The sequence below is a fragment of the Neomonachus schauinslandi genome, chromosome 9 (genome assembly GCF_002201575.2).
Source record: "Neomonachus schauinslandi chromosome 9, ASM220157v2, whole genome shotgun sequence".
NCBI lineage: Eukaryota > Metazoa > Chordata > Mammalia > Carnivora > Phocidae > Neomonachus > Neomonachus schauinslandi.
This window is the reverse complement of record NC_058411.1, coordinates 40,887,105-40,906,075: the sequence shown is the minus strand read 5'-3', so window position 1 is coordinate 40,906,075 and position 18,971 is coordinate 40,887,105. Positions and strand designations below refer to the sequence as shown.

The window sequence follows — 18,971 nt, the reverse complement described above, 5'->3', positions numbered from 1 at the left end:
CCCTCCCCCCACTCTCACACTCATTCTCTCTCACTCGCTCTAAAATAAATACTTAAATCTTTGAAAAAGAAAAAACTACACTTAAGTTTACAATGTTCACACTCTGACTACAGCTGCCATGTAGCTCTACTCCTAAAATGATGCTTCCCATGAAATACTTACTGAAATCTGTATTAGTTTCCTATTTCTGCTGTAACAAATTACCACAAACTTAATGGCTCAAAACAACACAAATCTATCATCTTACAGTTCTGCAGGTCAAAAGTCTGAAATGGGTCTTGAGGGGCTAAAATCAAGGTGTCAGCAGGGTTGCATTCTAGAGGTTCAAGGTTCAAGGGGAAAATCCATTTCCTTGCCTTTTTAAGCTTCTGGAGGCTGCTAGCATTCCATGGCTTGTGGCCACATCACTCTGACCTCTGCCTCTCTCATCACATCTCTTTCTCTGACTCTGACTCTCCTACCTCCCCCTTACAAGGACACCTGTGATTATATTGGGTCCACCCAGATGATCCAGAATAACCTCCCCATCTCAAGATCCTTAACTTAATCACCTCGCTAAAGTCCTTTTTGCCAGGTAAAAGTTCCAGAGATTAGGACACAGACACTATTCTACTTACCACAAAATCCATCACAAGTAGGAGAGGTTTTCCTGTCTCATCTGACCTCAGAGTATTTAGAAAACTGTATCAATTAATATTGATCCAGAAGTTATTACTGGTTGTAAGTGACTAGGAGAGATACTCCTGTCACTCTAAGAAAATGTTGATGAGCAAATAAAATTCTAGTCCCAGACATTACTCAAACACAGTCTTCCCACAGTGCGAGGGAAAAAAAAAAAAACCAGCTTGGAAGATTTGTTCCTTGTTTTGTTTCCCAGGAAACTCAGTGCTAAAAACATGTTGATAAAATGAGTTTACCAGGAAAGGAAGTAACAGTAAAAGGTAAGGGACTTCTGGGGAAATGGTAAATTATTATAGTAAGAGAAACTCGGATATATTTTAAAAAAAATCTCAGGACTTGTGGGAATCACCTTTAAAAGCATAACAAGTCACTAAATTGGTATCTCTAATTTAAGAATACTTAGCTGTGCGTGGGGGCTGGAATCAGGAAGCAGCACAGGAAGACAATAAGGCTGGCTTCCATATTTCTGCTTCGCCCTCTTATAACCTACTTTTATTATAAAGCTCACCCTTCCCACGTTGAAACCTTTATGAAGTGGGTTCTGCTCTAATCAAAGAAAGGCACCACTCTTGCTTTTCTCTCTGTCTCTGGGGCCATGCAAAGTTCCAGGAACAGAGTAGGTGCTCAGTTAGGTTTGTTGGATGAATTAATTAACCAAATAGAAAGGACAGTTCATCAAAGAAAAGCATTCCTCCTTAGACCGTAAACCTTTAAAAGTTTTACCAAGTCCAATTTCAGCTTTAAAAAAAAAAAAGAGCTGAGGTGCCTGCATGGCTCAGTCGGTTAAGTGCCTGCCTTCAGCTCAGGTCATGATCTTGGGGTCCTGGGATCAAGCCCCACATGGGGCTCCCTCCTCAGCCGGGAGCCTACTTCTCCCTCTCCCTCTGCCCCTTTCAGCCCCCATCACTCATATGCAAGCATATGTGCTCTCTCTCCCTCAGATAGATACATAGATAGATGATAGATAAAATCTTTTTTTTAAAAAAAGCGCTTATTTTAAACTACACAATCATGCAATAACCTGACACAGCGATTTTCCAGCTCTGCACTCGTATTAATGCACTCACCCTTTCTCACCACAGATCTAAAAGAGAGTTTTCATGAGAGAAAAGAATGATCTTTAAGAAATCATATGCAATAGGATGTAAAATTGGACATTTCAACCGAGGCACCACGATACAAGAGTATGATATTCCAGAGCAAAGTTCCAGACCAACATCCAAATTTTTAATGAAATCGCCCAACACTGATTATATGACTTTTAAACCTAACCTCTGCTGCACTGAAGGTTATAAATGGGGCTAGCTGTTAAAGACTCAGAGAATTTCAGAGGGGGTATTTCTTTGGAGAAGTGGAAGGCCTCAAGGAATCACCCAGAGCTTATAGCATCTCTCCAGAAAAAGCCAAGAGGAGACAGATGGGGGAGCGTCCCTGCTGACCAGGAAGAGAGTGTCTGAGGTTAGGTCAGCTTGCATCCATGGAGCCTCCCCAGGATAATTCGGGCCATGCCCGAGAGAGAGCAAGCACGTGGGTGTCTGGACACTGACTGCTGAACTGAGCCTGTATCTGACAACCAAATGCAGCCTTAAGAGGAAACAGAAAAGCAACAAGACTGCCAAGCATGCGCTCACGGGTGGGGGGAAGAATTTCTCCTAGGGAGCAAATTCCACAGCGACAGAAGGTAACACCATATATTTGTTTAGTGACTTCAGACCATTCACGCTGCTTGTTCAGCACACTGGTTACTCACGTCTTCTCCCCATTTGGAAGTCCTCCCATAAACCTAGAGTTGTCTTCCAGCTGGGAAGGAAAGATGGAATTCCTTCCAAAAACTAGGTAACTGCTCTTAGTGGGCAGCTGGGGACTGTTTGGAGCCTGGCTATTTAAGAGCACTAAATATAAACATATAAGAAAAAACTGATGACTTTTTCTGAAATGAACCATCCATAAACATCACCAGAAAATCCATTTTGCTCCATAATCAATGCCAAGAAAGAAAGCTGCCACCTTAGAAAAATAAAAGGAGGAGAGGGAGGAGGAAGGAAACACGCATGACTCTTACCCAGGCCCTGATTCTGCTGTTCCCACTTGATGGCGTCTGGCACCTGGTAGGTAGCTCCATCCAAAGGGCCCAGGTTTCCCTGCTCTGAGCCAGGTTCTTGAGACGCGATGCCAGGGAGAGTAAACCCAGGCAGCTCAGCATCACCATCCAAGCTCTCATCCAGGGACTCTGTGTCTTTATCTTCTTCATCCTCCTCCTCATCTTCCTCTTCTTCATCTTCCTCCTCCTCATCTTCTTCATCCTCATCTTCTTCTCCCTCTAGGAAAAAAAGAAATCAACAAGAAACACAAAGGAATACAGTAAGTGCCTACATACGAATCTTTTGAAATGACCCAAACACTACAAAATAATTGTGCTTGACCTTTGGAAACAAATTTTATAGCCGAAGTTGGGCGATGTGGGCCTTGCAGGATTATGTGCTCACCATATACCTGTTTTAAACTTTCAAAATCACAATTATGTCAGATCATTAGTACGCAGCATGTTTATTTGGAGTCAAAGTTCAGGTAATATAAATTTTTAGTAGTCAAATTTATATTTACAAAAGTAGAAAACATCCCATCCCTGTTTTCTGGAGGCCATTAAAGGTGAACCCACTAGGTTAATATACAAAATATATAAAGAATTTATACAACTCAATACCAGAAAAACAAATAATCCAGTTAAAAAATGGGCAGAAGACCTGAATAAACAGTTTTCCAAAGAAGATATACAGATTGCCAACAAACATAAAAAGATGCTCAACATCACTAATCATCAAGGAAATACAAATCAAAACCACAATGAGATATCCCCTTACACCTGTCAGAATGGCTAGAAACAAAAAGACAAGCAAGTGTTGGTGAAGATGTGGAGAAAAAGGAACACTCGTGCATTGTTGGTGGGAATGCAAAATGGTGCAGCCACTGTAGAAGATGGGTACGGAGAGTCCTCAAAAAATTAAAAATAGAAATCCTATATGATCCAGTAATTCCACCCAAGGAAAATGAAAACATTAATTCAAAAAGATATATGCACCCCCACGTTTATTGCAGCATTATTTACAATAGCCAAAATATGGAAGCAATCCAAGTAGCCAAGGATAGATGAATGGATAAAGAAGTGGTATATACAAATACCTTGGAATGTTACTCAGCCATAAAAGGAGTGAGATCTTGCCATTTGCAATACATGAATGGACCTAGAGGGTATTATGTTAAATGAAATAAGTCAGACAGAGAAAAACAAATACCATATGATTTCACTTACATGTGGGATCTAAAAACCAAAACAAATGAATAAACAAACAAACAAAAGGCAGACACAGACCCATAAATACAGACAACAAACTGATGGTTGCCAGAGGAAAGAAAGGATGGGGGATGGGCAAAGTGGGTGAAGGGGAGTGGGAGATACAGGCTTCCAGTTATGGAATGAATAAGTCACAGAGATAAAAGGTACAGGACAGGGAATATAGTCAATGGTATTGGAATAGCATTGTATGGTGACAGGTGGTAGCTACACTTGTGATGAACAAGCATAACGTATAGACTATGTTGTACACCTGAAACTAATGTAACATTGTGTGTCAACTATACTTCGATTAAAAAAAAAAAGATTTGCCCATTTGAAAGCACACTAAAATACTAACAGAACTTAAAGAGTGTCCCAATCCTTTTGTATCTTATAATACTAAACAAGAAAATTCATCATTTGGGCAGAATTTTCCTTTTATTCTTCTTCCATATCAGTGAGTAGAAGTCACAACATGTTAAGTGAGAGGTACACATATGCACTCCTGGCTCCTGTTGGAAGACTGACCCAAGAAAGTGGAAATGATTACATCAACATTCTTAATTCCACTCTAAAAGAGGTTAGGAAATAGGATATTGATCAAAGACAGTCAGAAAAGCACACTTGAAAAAAACCATTATCATTACCATCACCATAAGAGTTCAATTCACAATTTGTCACATTCAATGCTTTAAGCGGAGTAGGTGTAGGAAACGTAAGATCCCCAATTTTACTTTGTTTCACCAATTTTAATTTTCTAGGAATACTTCGAGGCTCCCCCCTCACCATGGATGCACCCTGAAGCCCCTGATGAGAGCTCACAAAGCTCACTGAAGGCCTTGCCCTTGGCCTCTTGTCTTGGCTCTCCACAAGGCAGTTTGCAAAAAGGAACTCTCCTGGGATGGTGGAGAAGGAAAGAGGGAGGATTAGAGCCACCCAGGAATTCTGAGACTCTCTTTTTCTGCTTCTAGACAATGTTGTCCACACACATTCCTTTGCACCTCTTGTTTACAGGGTTTTTTTTAACTTTTAAAAAATATTACATCTAACCTTTCATTCTTATATATCCTCTAATTTTGTACGACTTAATACCTCTCGCTATTCCAAAAATTCAATGACTATTTATCAAGCACCTAGTTCCGGGCACTAGGAATAAAACAGCACTGTCTCTGCCTTCATGGAGCTGACAGGCCACTCAAGGAGACACATAGCACACACAAAGAGATATAATACAACATGACACTCTGATTAAAACCGGAAAGAAGATGGAAAATGGCAGGTTCTGCTTTTTTGGATGGTGAGATCAAGGAAAGCTTTTCTGGTAAGGTAAAGTTTGAACAGAGATTATACCAAAATAATGAATGCTCTTGTTTAATTTAGGTCAGTATCTACAGGAGGAACATTCCCAGCAGCAGAGAACAGAAGACCAGCAAAAACAAAAGTCTTGAGGCAGATGCGTGCTGTGTTCAAAGAATGGCAAAGACTGGCCTGGGAGCAAGAAGGGACAGGAAATGAGGTGGGAGGGGTAGGAAGGGGTCAGATCTAATATATACTTATAAGGAATGACGGGCTTCAGGGTGAAAAACAGGCTATATCAGAGCAAGAGACAAAGCAAAGAGACCCATTGGGAGGCTATTTTACAAGCCAGGGAATAAGATGATGGTGCTTTGAATGAGGTTGTAGATCTGGAAGCAGGAAGAGGTGGTCAGATCTGGGAGTAATGTGAAGGTAATTTGAAGGCAGAGCCCTACTGATAATTACGACGTGGGATGTGGAAGGAAGATCTCACTTTATTAAAGATGGAAACTAAAGGGTAAAGAGCAAAATCAAGAATTTTATTTGAGACACATTAATCATGTGATTGCTATGCCTGTAACTTCCAAGTGGAAATGCTGGAAGCCCAGGGAAGATCAAAGCTAGAGATAAAAATGTAGGACTCATTGATTTAGAAATAATATTTACAGCCTTGAGACTGGCTGAGATCACCAAAAGAATGAGTGAAGATAGAAGGAGAAGTGGTCCAGTCTAAGCCCTGGGCAATCGAACATTTAGAAGTTGGCCAGCAGAGGGAGATCCAGCAAAGGAGACGGAAAAGTGACCACTGAGGTGTAAGAAAAACCAAACGAGTGAGGTGTGGACAGCGTCAAAGGAATAAACACTTCTGAGGGCCTGAGTAAGAAAACTGAGACTGTCCCTCCAGCATTGACATTACCTCTGGCTTTGACACTTTGGAAGTGATTAGTGACTTAACCTAGGTTGTTTTGTGGAATGGTAGGAAGACTAGAGTGATTGAAAAGAAAATTAGAAAAAAAGAAAGTAGATACAGCAAATATTTAAAAAAAAAAAAAAAAAAAAACCTTACAAAACTTTTTGAAAAAAAAAGAACAGTGACAACAATAGCCATATTATGAAAAGAGCCCAGATGTCCATCGACAGATGAATGGATAAAGAAGATGTGGTATATGTGTGTGTGTGTGTGTGTGTGTGTGCGTGTAATGGAATATTACACAGCCATCAAAAAATGAAACCTTGCCATTTGCAATGATGTGGATGGAACTAGAGGGTATTATGCTAAGTGAAATAAGTCAATCAGAGAAAGACAATTATCATATGATCTTACTCATATATGGAATATAAGAAACATAATAGAGGATCATAGGGGAAGGGAGGGAAAAATGAAATAAGATGAAATCAGAGAGGGAGACAAACCATAAGAGATTCTTAATCATAGGAAACAAACTGAGGGTTGCTGGAAGGGAGGGGGGTGGGGGATGGACATTAAGGAGGACACATGAGGGGCGCCTGGGTGGCTCAGTCGTTAAGCGTCTGCCTTCGGCTCAGGTCATGATCCCAGGGTCCTGGGATCGAGCCCCGCATCGGGCTCCCTGCTCCGCGGGAAGCCTGCTTCTCCCTCTCCCACTACCCCTGCTTGTGTTCCCTCTCTCGCTGTCTCTCTCTGTCAAATAAATAAAATCTTAAAAAAAAAAGTTTAAAAAAAAAAAAAAGGAGGACACATGATGTAATGAGCATTGGGTGTTATATAAGACTGATGAATCACAGACCTGTACCTCTGAAATCAATAATACATTAAATGTTAATTAATTGAATTTAAATTAAAAAAAAAAAAACAGGGACAGAAGAGGGTAGCTGGAAGGAGATGTAGGGCCCAGGGTACCTTCTCAAAATAGGAGATACTAGAATTGGTTGGAAGTTATGGGTGAGATCTGGTAGAGAGGGGGAAATTGATGGTCAGGGGACAGGGCTGCTGGAGGAATGTCTGGAGATGAGGTTTGGCCACGGTTGCACATGTGGACCTGAGCCACACAAATGTAGTGTGGCTGTGTGACTGTGGACAATTTACAGTGCCTCGGCTTCCTCATCGGTAAAACTGGGGTGGTTCCTACCTCACAGGGCTGCTGTAGGATTACATCAGTTAGTATGTAAGGTACTTGGGACTAAGCCTGGCTCACCATGGCCACTCTGTGAGGTTGGTTTCTTTGCTATGGCAGAGAAGGGATGGGACCCAGGGCATAGGCTGGCTCAGACCCATCCTCCACTGCAGTGGGCACAGGGGCAAGCAGGAGGACAGATCTGGTGGTGGGAATATGTGAAAGTTGTCTTCATATTTCTTTTATTTTCTCAGTCAAATAAGAAACTCAGAAGGAAAAAAGAAATGTTGGCGGTCTGAGGCAAGAGGAGAAAGTGTGAAACAGTCATCTTGGAGAATGGACAAGTGAATTCCCCAGGAAAATGTGGGAGGCCTGGCAGGCAGCCCTGTGGGCCCACTTGAGATGTGACATCATACACTTAAAGTGAGACATGTTAAGGGGGTTGTGTTTTTCTCCAGCCACCTTCAGCTGCTTGGGTGCAGGCATGGGTGGGAGGGGTAGAGGAGGCAGAGAGATTGAACCAGCAGCAAATTTTGCTAGAAGGGTTCAGTGATGGAGGGGTGGGGGAGGGAGGTGGTTGACTGTGTGTGAAGGAAGCAATTAAAGATGGACAAGGCAAAGAGTACAAACTCCCAACAGTAACACAAGTAAGTCCTGGGGATCTAATGTGCAGTATGGTGACTATAATTAACAACACTGTATTGTATACTTGAAAGTTATTATGAGAGTAGATCTTAAATATTACCAACACAAAAAGAATAGTATTTATGCAAGGGTATAGAAGTGTTAACTAACCTTACTGGGGTAACCATTTTGCAATATATAAGAGTATCAAACCATCACATTGTACACCTTAAACTTACCTATGTTATATGTCAACAATATCTCAGTGAAGTAAAACAATATCTCAACAAATCTCAGGGGAAATAAAGATGGACCAGGGACTCTTAATTATAAAGAGAAGCTGAGGAAGAAGCTGGACAGAGAAAAAGTATGGGGTCACTGGAATTTGGAGAAAACTATCGGGAATCATCACAACTATTTGATGGCTTTGCTGACCTTCCTGTAGACAAAAATTGGCCAAAGGCTAAAAAAGAACATTATTTTTAAAGCATTATAAAATCACTTTTAGCTGCCTTTTCTTTCCACAAACCAAAAAGGGTTGCACTTGATGGAATAATTGTGACAGTATGATACTGATCCCCTAGGAACACGAAGGCAAAGCCCTGCATTTTCAGCTCTCATCACTGAACTGTTGACCACTGACCACTACCACCCACCAAGGACAACTTCTACATGACCCTCAAAAAGCTCAGTTAATTCCTTCTCCTTAAAGTATAGAGCTATATGACCCAGCAATCCCACTTCTGGGCATATATCCAAAGGAAACAATATCATACCTCAAAGAGATATCTGTACTCTGGGGTTCATAGTCCCATAATTCACGAGAGCCAAGGTATGGAAACAACCTACATGTCCAGTGACAGACGAATGGATAAAGATGATGTGACATACATATAATAGAATATTATCTGACCTCTAAAAAGAAGGAAATCCTATCATTTGCCACATGGATGAAACAAAAGGACATTATGCTGAGTGAAAGAACTTAGAAACAGACAAATACTACATGGTATATTACTTACAGGCAGAATCTAAATTTAAAAAAAAAAAAGTCTAACTCATAAAATGAACAAAAAGTCTAACTCATAAAAACAAAAAGTAGAAAAGTGGTTGCCCTGGGCTAGAGGGTAGGGAAAACAGGGAAAGATTGGTAAAAGGGTACAAACTGTCAGCTCTAAGATGAATAAGGTCTAAAGATCTAATTTATAACATGGTGACTATAGTTGATAACACTGTATTGTATCACTGAAATTTGCTAAGAGAGTAAAACTTAAATGTCCTCACACAAAAAAAGTAACTATGTGAGGTGATAGCTCTGTTAATTAATCCAGTGGTGGGAATCCTTTTACAATGTTACGTGTATATCAAATCACCATAATGTACCACTCTAAATATCTTATAATTTTATTTGTCAATTATACCTCAATAAAGTCAGAGCAATAAAAATAATGAAAAGGACAAAGTCAGGCTGCATGTAAGCAAGGCTGGACCAACAAAATGGTCACTACCTTCATGATATGATTTGAATGACATTGCTCAGGTCAACAAGTCTCATAATCCTTCCCACACTCAACCAACCTAATGGAGCCTTCTTTCTCCTCCTCCCTGTCCTGAAATGCCCAACATGAGATGCCATGTCATGCCATGGTATCTCTCTTGGCAGAATACTCTCTCCAGAAACGCCCTATGGAGTAGTATACAATTTATACTGGAAGGGAAAGAAGGGCCCTGACAGCCGTAGGGGATAAGAGAGGAAAGCCTTCCCCTTGTACCATCAACCCTGCCCTTCAGCACAAAGGAACTTAAAAGGTTTACTATTTTGTCACTTTTAGTACTTGAGGAATTACATCGCAAGCCTGAGAAGATAGCTCTAGAAAAAGGAAGTTTCAGGAACTGTGCAGAGAAGACAGGAGGAAAACCAGCCTTTCTGGAGTGAGATTTCTCTTTTATAGCCTTGTTTCCTCATTATCTTTGTCAACCAGTGAATGTTCTTATTTTGTAGGAGCCTACGATCATTTTGTAGCTGTTAAACATCTTTAGTAGAATGTCAGCGGTACTCTGCTGCAATTTTCTGTGGAACAGTGACTGCTCTTACAGATCAGTAACAAAAAAAGGTATGATCACCTTTCCAAATATTACCAAAATAATGTACGTGATTGCAGTTTGACCCAGAAAGGCAGAAAACTACTGGATAAAGGAAGGATGTCCTATGTTGTATAACCAATGACGAGCACAGGGCTTGGTCATCAGCAGTGTTCAAGAAATATTTGTTGAGTGGATGGACAGGTGAATGAGTGCACAAACAATGAGCTAGATCCAGGTTTTTAACAATTGCCTAGGTCTAAAAAAACACAGAGTAACAATTGATAAACAATTAGTAACAAACACATTCCTCTAAATAATCTTGTAGCAAGCACAAGGGCAACATATAAGAACAACAGGTGCAGAAGGCGCTTGATGGAATGAGCACTGGTTGTTATATGCAACCAATGAATCACTAAATTCTACCCCTGAAACTAATAATACACTATATGTTAACTAAATTGAATTCACATAAAATTTAAAAAAAAAAGAACAACAGGTGCAAAACAAACCAGAGTTGTATGCCTTGATTTTCCATTCATAAAAACTAAAGAGAAAGTCATCTCTATTTCCGCCAGTCTTTCAACCAGTCACACCCAAGAGCAACAATGATGTCATGAACAGCTCTGAACACAAAGGGCAATGACATGAAATAAACGTTCGACAAATAAAACTGTGCCAAAAACAGTAACAGGATCCCTGATCCAAAGAACTAAAAAGAAAGAACTCACTCTATAACTCTACCAGGTTGTATTTAAAGGTTATAGGGTAATGCTTTCTGAATTTGGTAACGCTGTTAAACCCCAATTTTATTTTCATGTATTTGAATCCTAAATAAGCATGTGGATCAATGTAAAACACAAACACACACACACACACACACACACACACATTATCCCATATTAAAATGACACAGAAAAGGGGGAAAAAATGAACCTCTAAAAAGAAGCAATTGCTCTTGGTTTATCGGATATGACAGATACCAAGTAATAGTGATCAAAGACTTAAAGTTCTATTTGTCCTGAGAATCCCTGACAAAACACTGCAGTCCAGGTAAGGAAGGTTCATAGAGTTCAGCCTGAAAATTTCTTCTAGTTTTGTCACCTGGTATGGAAAGTGCATCCTCCCAACTGACTCTTCCTTCTTCCCAGGGTACTTGACACTGATTACTTCATGATACCAACCATTCGCAAGGATGCTAACAGCAATCAAGGGGGCAGTCATGATGGTTTCTGAGTAACCACCTCTAGTGACAGACAAAATCCTCCCCCCACTTCACACTGTTCCCACTCCCAAGCACGTGACACCCATTGTATAAACTCCCTTTCACTCTTGCTGAACCAGCATCAGCTCAGGGTGTCCCACGGAATTCAGGATGCACGGTCTGGCATTGACTGAGGCTCCTTGCCATGGACCTAACAGGATTGTTTCATGGTATCCTTACTAAGATCAAGTCACTTGCTGGCATGTCCACTGTCAAGAATTGTGACACCTAACAACAGTGAAAACTTGACAGGTGTCAGCCAAAAAACCGAACACAGGTGTTTGGAGAGTAGATAGCTCAGCATCCAATGGGGATGCAGACATGGTTCAATGTCTCATTGCTGGGCTTGAGGGGAACTGAAACTGTACCATGAAAACTGTAAAGCATTAAACAGAGATGTCAGGGTAAGTGCCACATGGTAGAGATGCTTGGTGATACCAAGTAGTGTGTCCAGAGCTTCCACAGAGAATGTCCTGTTGCAGGTGGCAGGGAAAAGAAAAGATCTGTCTAGACAGTATCCTCTCTAAGCCAGTTTTACCTGTCTGGCCACTCTCTGACAGAATCCCTCAATAGCTGTTTTATAACCCATAACAATACTTGGAACTTACATGGGGCTTTTCTTCTGAGGGACTCAAAATACTTTGCAGGCATTATCCTCCAAGCTTACACTGTCAGCGAAACAGAAAGCAAGTTTGATAAACTTTGTTTTGCCTACGGCCTGCATAGCTAGTGATAGAACTGCCTTGAGTGCTTAAATATCATAGCAGAGCCTCAAACAGGTTTAATAACCCAGAATTTTTGACTCTCTAGGTCAGGCCTGTTTTATTTGTTGCAAACATTTCTGCCTAAGGTTACCAAAACCAAGAGTTTGAATTTTGTTCAGGACCAGAACCATGGGTTAACTCCCAAAGAAATCAAATAGGACGTATGGGAGAAAATTTACCCCATGGCCGTGGCCTGAGTAACCTGACTCTGCTACAAACTCCAGTTGCCATTAATTTAATAAGCAGCTCCCACCCAAGATCCCCAGTTTCTCTCATCCCATTTTTATCACAGTTTAGACATTTTTAGATTTCCAGAAGCTAGAGACATAGCTAGCACTCCCAGAGTATTACTAATGAGGGGAACCTTGGTTCAGAATACATCATCCCAATAATGGAGGTAGGAAGAATTCCAATAGTAATACTCATACCCAACATAACCTGTCTCTCTTTGTTGTTGTTGTTTTTTTTTTTCTTAAAGATTTTATTTATTTGACAGAGAGAGAGCAGCAGAGGGAGAGGGAGAAGCAGACTCCCTTCTGAGCACGGGCCTGATGTGGGACTCAGTCCCAGGACCCCGGGATCATGATGTAGCCGAAGACAGACACTTAACCAACTGAGCCACCCAGGTGCCTCAGCAAGCTGTCTCTCTTTGATTTACAGGAAGAAGAGGATCTCACCTGTATATTCTATCTCTTTGGAATAGCAATCATCAATTTGAATCGTCATCTTTTGTTTTAAGTGTCAAACTTCTCTTTTTAGTGGCCCTTTTCTTTCCTTTACGAAGTTTAAAATTAAATCTAAAGTGAACACATTAGGGCACATGAAAAAGAGAAAGAATACCATAAAAAAAAAAAAAACAGGGTGGCTTGGCTGGGCAGATGCTGAGTATGTATTAGTCTTTCTCCCACTTCCCCCTTAAATGGAGTAGCTCGGACACATCCCAGTGACAGATTTCTAAAAGAAGAAACATTTGGGGGCACCTGGATGGCTCAGTCGGTTGGGTGTTGGACTCTTGGTTTCGGCGCTCCGAGCTCAGTGAGGAGTCTGTTTCGGATTCTCTCCACCTCTCCTCCCACCCCGCCCTCCCCCCACCGCTGACTCTCTCTCAAATAAATAAATAAATAAAATCTTTAAAAAGAAAAAATAAAATCAAGAGGAAACATTTGTTGGCATGTGTTTACCTGGCAATCACTATACAAATATAATCAAAAGCCACTGTAGCCAAATGGTTTCCACACTTAAAGAGAGGCTGAAGCATTGGGGATGGCACTGCTTTTATTTTCCAGACTTTTTTTAACTTGGGCAGCAAATTGGGTACAAAACTGAAAAGCCAGAAAAGAAAAAAATTAAATTTGTTTTGAGGATATGAAACAATTCTCCAGCAGATGGCTCTCTGGTATCATAAGGGGTTGGGAACCCCAGAAGCTTCTGAAATAATTTCCACCAAATTCAGCAGCTCACAAAGTTAAGCTGACTCAAAATTTATAGAATTCTCTTACATTTCTAAAGTCTTAACTCTTCCTGCCAACGAAATGCTTTCACATTTTATCATGTAATACTGGATATATACAATAGAATATATATGTAATATTTATGTTATTAGTCTTAACAATGAATTGAATCCCAGAGAATTGGAATATTCCAGCTCTGGCTTCCCAAAATGAATTTAAAGAATCACTTAAGTTTACTGAGCTCCCTGTTACCTGCCTGAGTGCAGATGTTGATATGCATTCCAAAGAAAGGAATGAAATAGTGTTCAACCCCACAATGGGATGCAAGAAATCTAAGCACATTCCCACTGGATTTCTAGCAGAATGTAACTGGCAACCACTTCTTTGTTCACATCAAAAGTGTTTAACCTCAGGCCCAAAACAAGCACTGGATTTAAAATGATAACAACAACAAGCAGGACAAGTCAAGTAGCAAGCACATCAATTAAACAAGATAATGAGCGGCCCTCTTGGCACAGTGGGCAGCGCGTCAGTCTCATAAACAAGATAATGGTCCTAAAACCATATACTCCATTATTCATCACTTACCCAATGCTTGGTAACCACAGACCAATGTGGATACAAGAAAGATCGGACCCTGCCCACCTGCCTTTAAGGAGGTCTGGAGAGCTAATTTAAGAGCAGAACCTGACGATCTATTGTTGGGAAGATAAGACTCTTTTTGGGTGCACATACTAATAAAAATGAAATGGGATTAGGTAAACTTGTGGATTGAATGCCAACACTTAAAATGTCAGAGTATTCCACAAAAAAATCAAAACTTTCAGCTTATCCTGAAAAACTTCCAAGATCTGGCACCACTGAGCTCACATACTCCTGGCAACAATATGAACAAGATCTGTCCGGATCAGAGGGAGTATGTGCTCTCTACTGCACCACACTCACCACTCCCTACTGTCTTAGGCGCCTTCCTTTTTACTTACTTACGTTGTCCACCTGGCCCCTGACCCATGGTTGCATGGAGAAGATGGGACTATTTCATTATAACAATTCATACAGAGTAGTAAATGATGATACCTAATTTTAATTGATAAATGACATAAAATATTCATATTTATTATGCATTTACTCCAGGTCATGCAAGCATTTACTATATGAAAGATCCCATTTTATTCTTACAAGAAAAGATAAGAACATCAATAGCCCTGCTTTACACAGATAGGAAAACTGAAGTCGAAAGAAATTAAACAATTTGGTCAAGATCATAATGCTGATTCATGACGGAGCTAAAACTTAGAGTTAGGTCCATTTAAGTCCAGAACCAGAGCTATTTTCAGGTCTATACTGCTTCTCAGTGTGGGCTGGGTGGTCTGAGAGGCTTCATAAAGGAGGATGAGTTTGAGCTGAACTGTTTCTATTTCTCCTTCCTGTCCTCTTTTAACTTTAACTTCATAGCCTTCTGTTTATAGAGTAGCATAGCACTATTATATATTACAAAATGCGATAGTGAGCCTATTATCATACAGGTATATTTCTTGTATAGTGAGAACAGTGTTATACTGCCTAGACATGAATCATGCCGTGCTTTTAACAGATGGGATTTTCTCTTAAGGGTGGGATGGTGTCAATCATGATGGTTGTCTGGCAGTCAGTTGCCTAGGGATTGAAGGTATGTCCTTCAACCTGCAAAACAGGGCTGATAATATGTATGTGGGATTGGGGATTCCCTACTTGGTGGGGGGCCCTAGAGGAAATTTATGTCTTGGTCTTGGCTCTTCCATGTGGGGGCAGGGAGGAGGAAGACAAAAAAAGAAGTTACACTCTGTATAGGAAACAAGGCAAGAGCTGAGTAGCCAGAAACCCTGCCAAGGTGCTTGAAAACTATTCTAACACTTGGGGTATAGAATATAAAAAAACCTTCTCAGAGAGTGGAATGGGTCAGGGTCTGGGAGACCTGAGAGCTTATTAGCTAAGGTAAGATCAGAGAAATCAGTATGTTGTGAGCCTAATTCACTTTGTGCTTCTTTTATTTTCTTGTTTTATTTGCTTTGTGTTCCCTTAGGTTCAAGCCAAGTATTTTTTTGAATTTCTACACAAGAGAGAGGGTTTTCACTTTTGCTCGGGCTAGAGTTTCTTGGGTTTTTTTTAAAGATTTTTTTTATTTTTTCATTCGAGACACAGAGATACAGAGAGAGAGAGAGAGAGAATATGAGCAGGGGGAGAAGCAGAGGAAGGGGGAGAAGCAGGCCCCCAGCTGAGCAGGGAGACCGATGCAGGGCTCTATCCCAGGACCCTGGGATCATGACCTGAGCCGAAGGCAGACGCCTAACCATCTGAGCCACCCAGGCGTCCCTGGGCTAGAGTTTTAATAGGATATCAGACCCCTCAGAGAACACATGGAGCAGATTCCCTGAGAAAATTGAGGGAGCAGTGTCGGGCCCTCTGCCCACCTGGAGAATCTCCTTCTCATAATAAAACATTGGAGATTCTTTCCACATTTTTTTTTTAAAGATTTTATTTATTCATTTGAGAGAGAGAGAATGAAAGACAGAGAGCATGAGAGGGAGGAGGGTCAGAGGGAGAAGCAGACTCCCTGCCGAGCAGGGAGCCCGATGCGGGACTCGATCCAGGGACTCCAGGATCATGACCTGAGCCGAAGGCAGTCGCCTAACCAACTGAGCCACCCAGGCGCCCCTCCACATTTTTAATAGAAGAAATTTCCATAGAATATTTTGTTTGGAGAACAATGTAGAAGGAGGTAGTACGGCTGAAGAAGAAAAGGCACTGGTAAATTTAGGCAGAATCAATGTTAATCTTTCAAGACAAATGCAATGTTTCCAAGTGTGAACATTCTTAAAATCTTCTAAGGCCATTCAAATTGATGCATTATGTTTTTATTCTACTCTTTCCCTTTGGGGTTGTGTATACACTGAAGTGATAAGAGGTAGTCTGATGCCAAAACAACTTCATGGTTATGAATACAGCCTGATAAAGTGCAGCTGATAATATCTTTATGTTATTTTATACATTGTTAAGGTTTGTGATTGTTTGTACTCCAATGCAATAAAATTATCATGTTTACACCAGTAAAGGATAGTTATGTCTAGCTTCATACTGAAAAAGCATGCCTTTTAAAAATGCCTTAATTTTCTGCAAATATCTAAAACGCCTTTGAAATCTCCACAGCCTATTACGTGGTTATAAGCTACACGTTTGCTTCCACAACTGCACAAAACCATCACACGTGGAAAGCCCCGTTTGGACCAGTCCTCACAAGGATTCACAACACTGGAGTACGAGCCCAGATGAATCACTCAGAACCAATCCTTTTGCCTGCGTTCTGAACATCCTCCTCGAGAGAGACATGCTGCAGTTTCCTATAAATCAAATATTTGCTAGCCTGAGATGGAGCCCCTGGGTGCCTCCTCTACATTGAAAGGCAGTTGCTTCTGTTATTAAAAACTATTCTTGGGCCGCCAGGGTGGCTCAGTCGGTTAAGCGTCGGACTCTTGATTTCAGCTCAGGTCATGACCTCAGGGTTGTCAAGCTCAGTGGGGAGTCTGCTTCTCTCCCTCTCCTTCTGCCCCTCCCCCTGCTTGTGCGCACTCTGTCTCTCTCTCTCTCTCAAATAAATAAAAAATCTTTTTAAAAAGTTATAAAAAATCCTATTCTTAAGAAATAATTCATCTATGGGTGGCTCAGTCAGTTAAGCAACTGCCTTCAGCTCAGGTCATGATCCGGGGTCCTGGGATTGAGTCCCGCATCGGGCTCCCTGTTCAGCAGGGAGCCTGCTTCTCCCTTTGCCTCTGCTTGACACTCCCCCTGCTTGTGCTCTCCCTCTCTCTGTGTCAAATAAATAAATAAAATCTTTAAAAAAAATTTTAAAAAGAAATAATTCATCTAACCAATAAGCTAAATTAGAAAAATATGCTTGATTACGTGTCTGTAAACTGACTACTAGTGTGGTATGTGTGGTATCTATTCACCACCCTTTAGAATGTTTTCCATATTTTTGGGTCTGTCATCACTTATTTTTGTATAAATATCAATAGAACAATGAGTATATATATGTTATGTGATACTTTCCCACCTTCTACCTTGTATTTCTGTTATTTATGTATCTGTCTTAACTCTTCTACTAACATTTATGCAAGATCCACTCCCATCTCTTCTTTTTTATTATCTGAATCACCAAACAAATACTTGCTAAATGTGCACATTAATGAATGAACAAAACCAAAGGCAAAATCCTTTTGTCATCCTGAGCCATCATGTAAAATTTCATGTGTGTCTAAGGGTGAGTTTTACTAAGCAGTACTAATTTTCTACTTTCTAGTGGGGGGGCAACAAATTCTCCAAAAAAAAAAAAAAAAGGAAAAAGTCAGCTCCAGGATAATTTTTGCTTAATTGAGATCATACCAATAAATGAATTCCTTATGATAAGAAAGCATACTAGAAAACTTAGTCATGTCAGTTATCTTTCTTCAACAGCAGAATTTATAAGCAAAGCTTTAGGGTAATACATCATAATATTGCTTAAATATTTCTGAAATACCACTGGCTTTGTGAACATGAGTAGCAAATGTGGGATGACCATTCTGAGTGCTAAGTAATTTACTGGACTAACATATTGGTACTTAAAAACAGAGATCTATCATAAATGCCAGAGAAAGTATGATGACTTCAGGACAAGACAACAAAATGACTTACTATAAAAGGCAATCGATAACTGAAATCACCAGCAATTCTGTGTCATGTAATATATGTGAAGATGCAAAGATAAAAACAAGTAAAAAAAAAAAAAAAAAGATCATCCTTCCCTAATGTACTTGGCAATGGTATTAGATGTTTCCTGTGTTCATGTTAATAGTTATAAAATTATTAATTTTTATTAAATTTCCATTGCTTTTGCCAGAACAAGCATGGAGGGGAGAATTCAGCATCTAATTCAGCAAATCAATTCATCACTAAAAGTCAAACAAAGGTCATATTCCATCAAATACTCTTTTACTCATCTTCCCCATTTGTATATCATTTAAGTGGCTCTGTTACTGAGGCGAAATGAAACCCAAAGCATTTCCAAGAACAAAAGCCAAAACTTGTATTCCTTCTTAACACAATTAGAGTGAACAATGTTCACCATCATTAGCCATCAGGGAAATTTAAATCAAAACCACATTGAGATATCACCTTACACCAGTCAGAATGGCAAAAATTGACAAGGCAGGAAACAACAAATGTTGGAGAGGTTGTGGAGAAAGGGGAACCCTCTTACACTGTTGGTGGGAATGCAAGCTGGTGCAGCCACTTTGGAAAACAGTATGGAGGTTCCTCAAAAAGTTAAAAATAGAGCTACCCTATGACCCAGCAATTGCACTGCTG

The 18,971-nt window shown here is 40.3% G+C and overlaps 1 protein-coding gene across 1 annotated transcript in view; it reads right to left on the bottom strand.

Annotated features, from left to right (window-relative positions):
- The window catches only part of ARMH4 (armadillo like helical domain containing 4), a 104,656-nt gene that overhangs the window by 71,806 nt on the left and 13,879 nt on the right, over positions 1 to 18,971 (bottom strand). Inside the window, exon 4 of the mRNA XM_021701468.1 lies at positions 2,744 to 3,001. Within this exon, the coding sequence (XP_021557143.1) occupies positions 2,744 to 3,001 (258 nt within the window). The remainder of the gene's footprint in view (positions 1 to 2,743; positions 3,002 to 18,971) is intronic.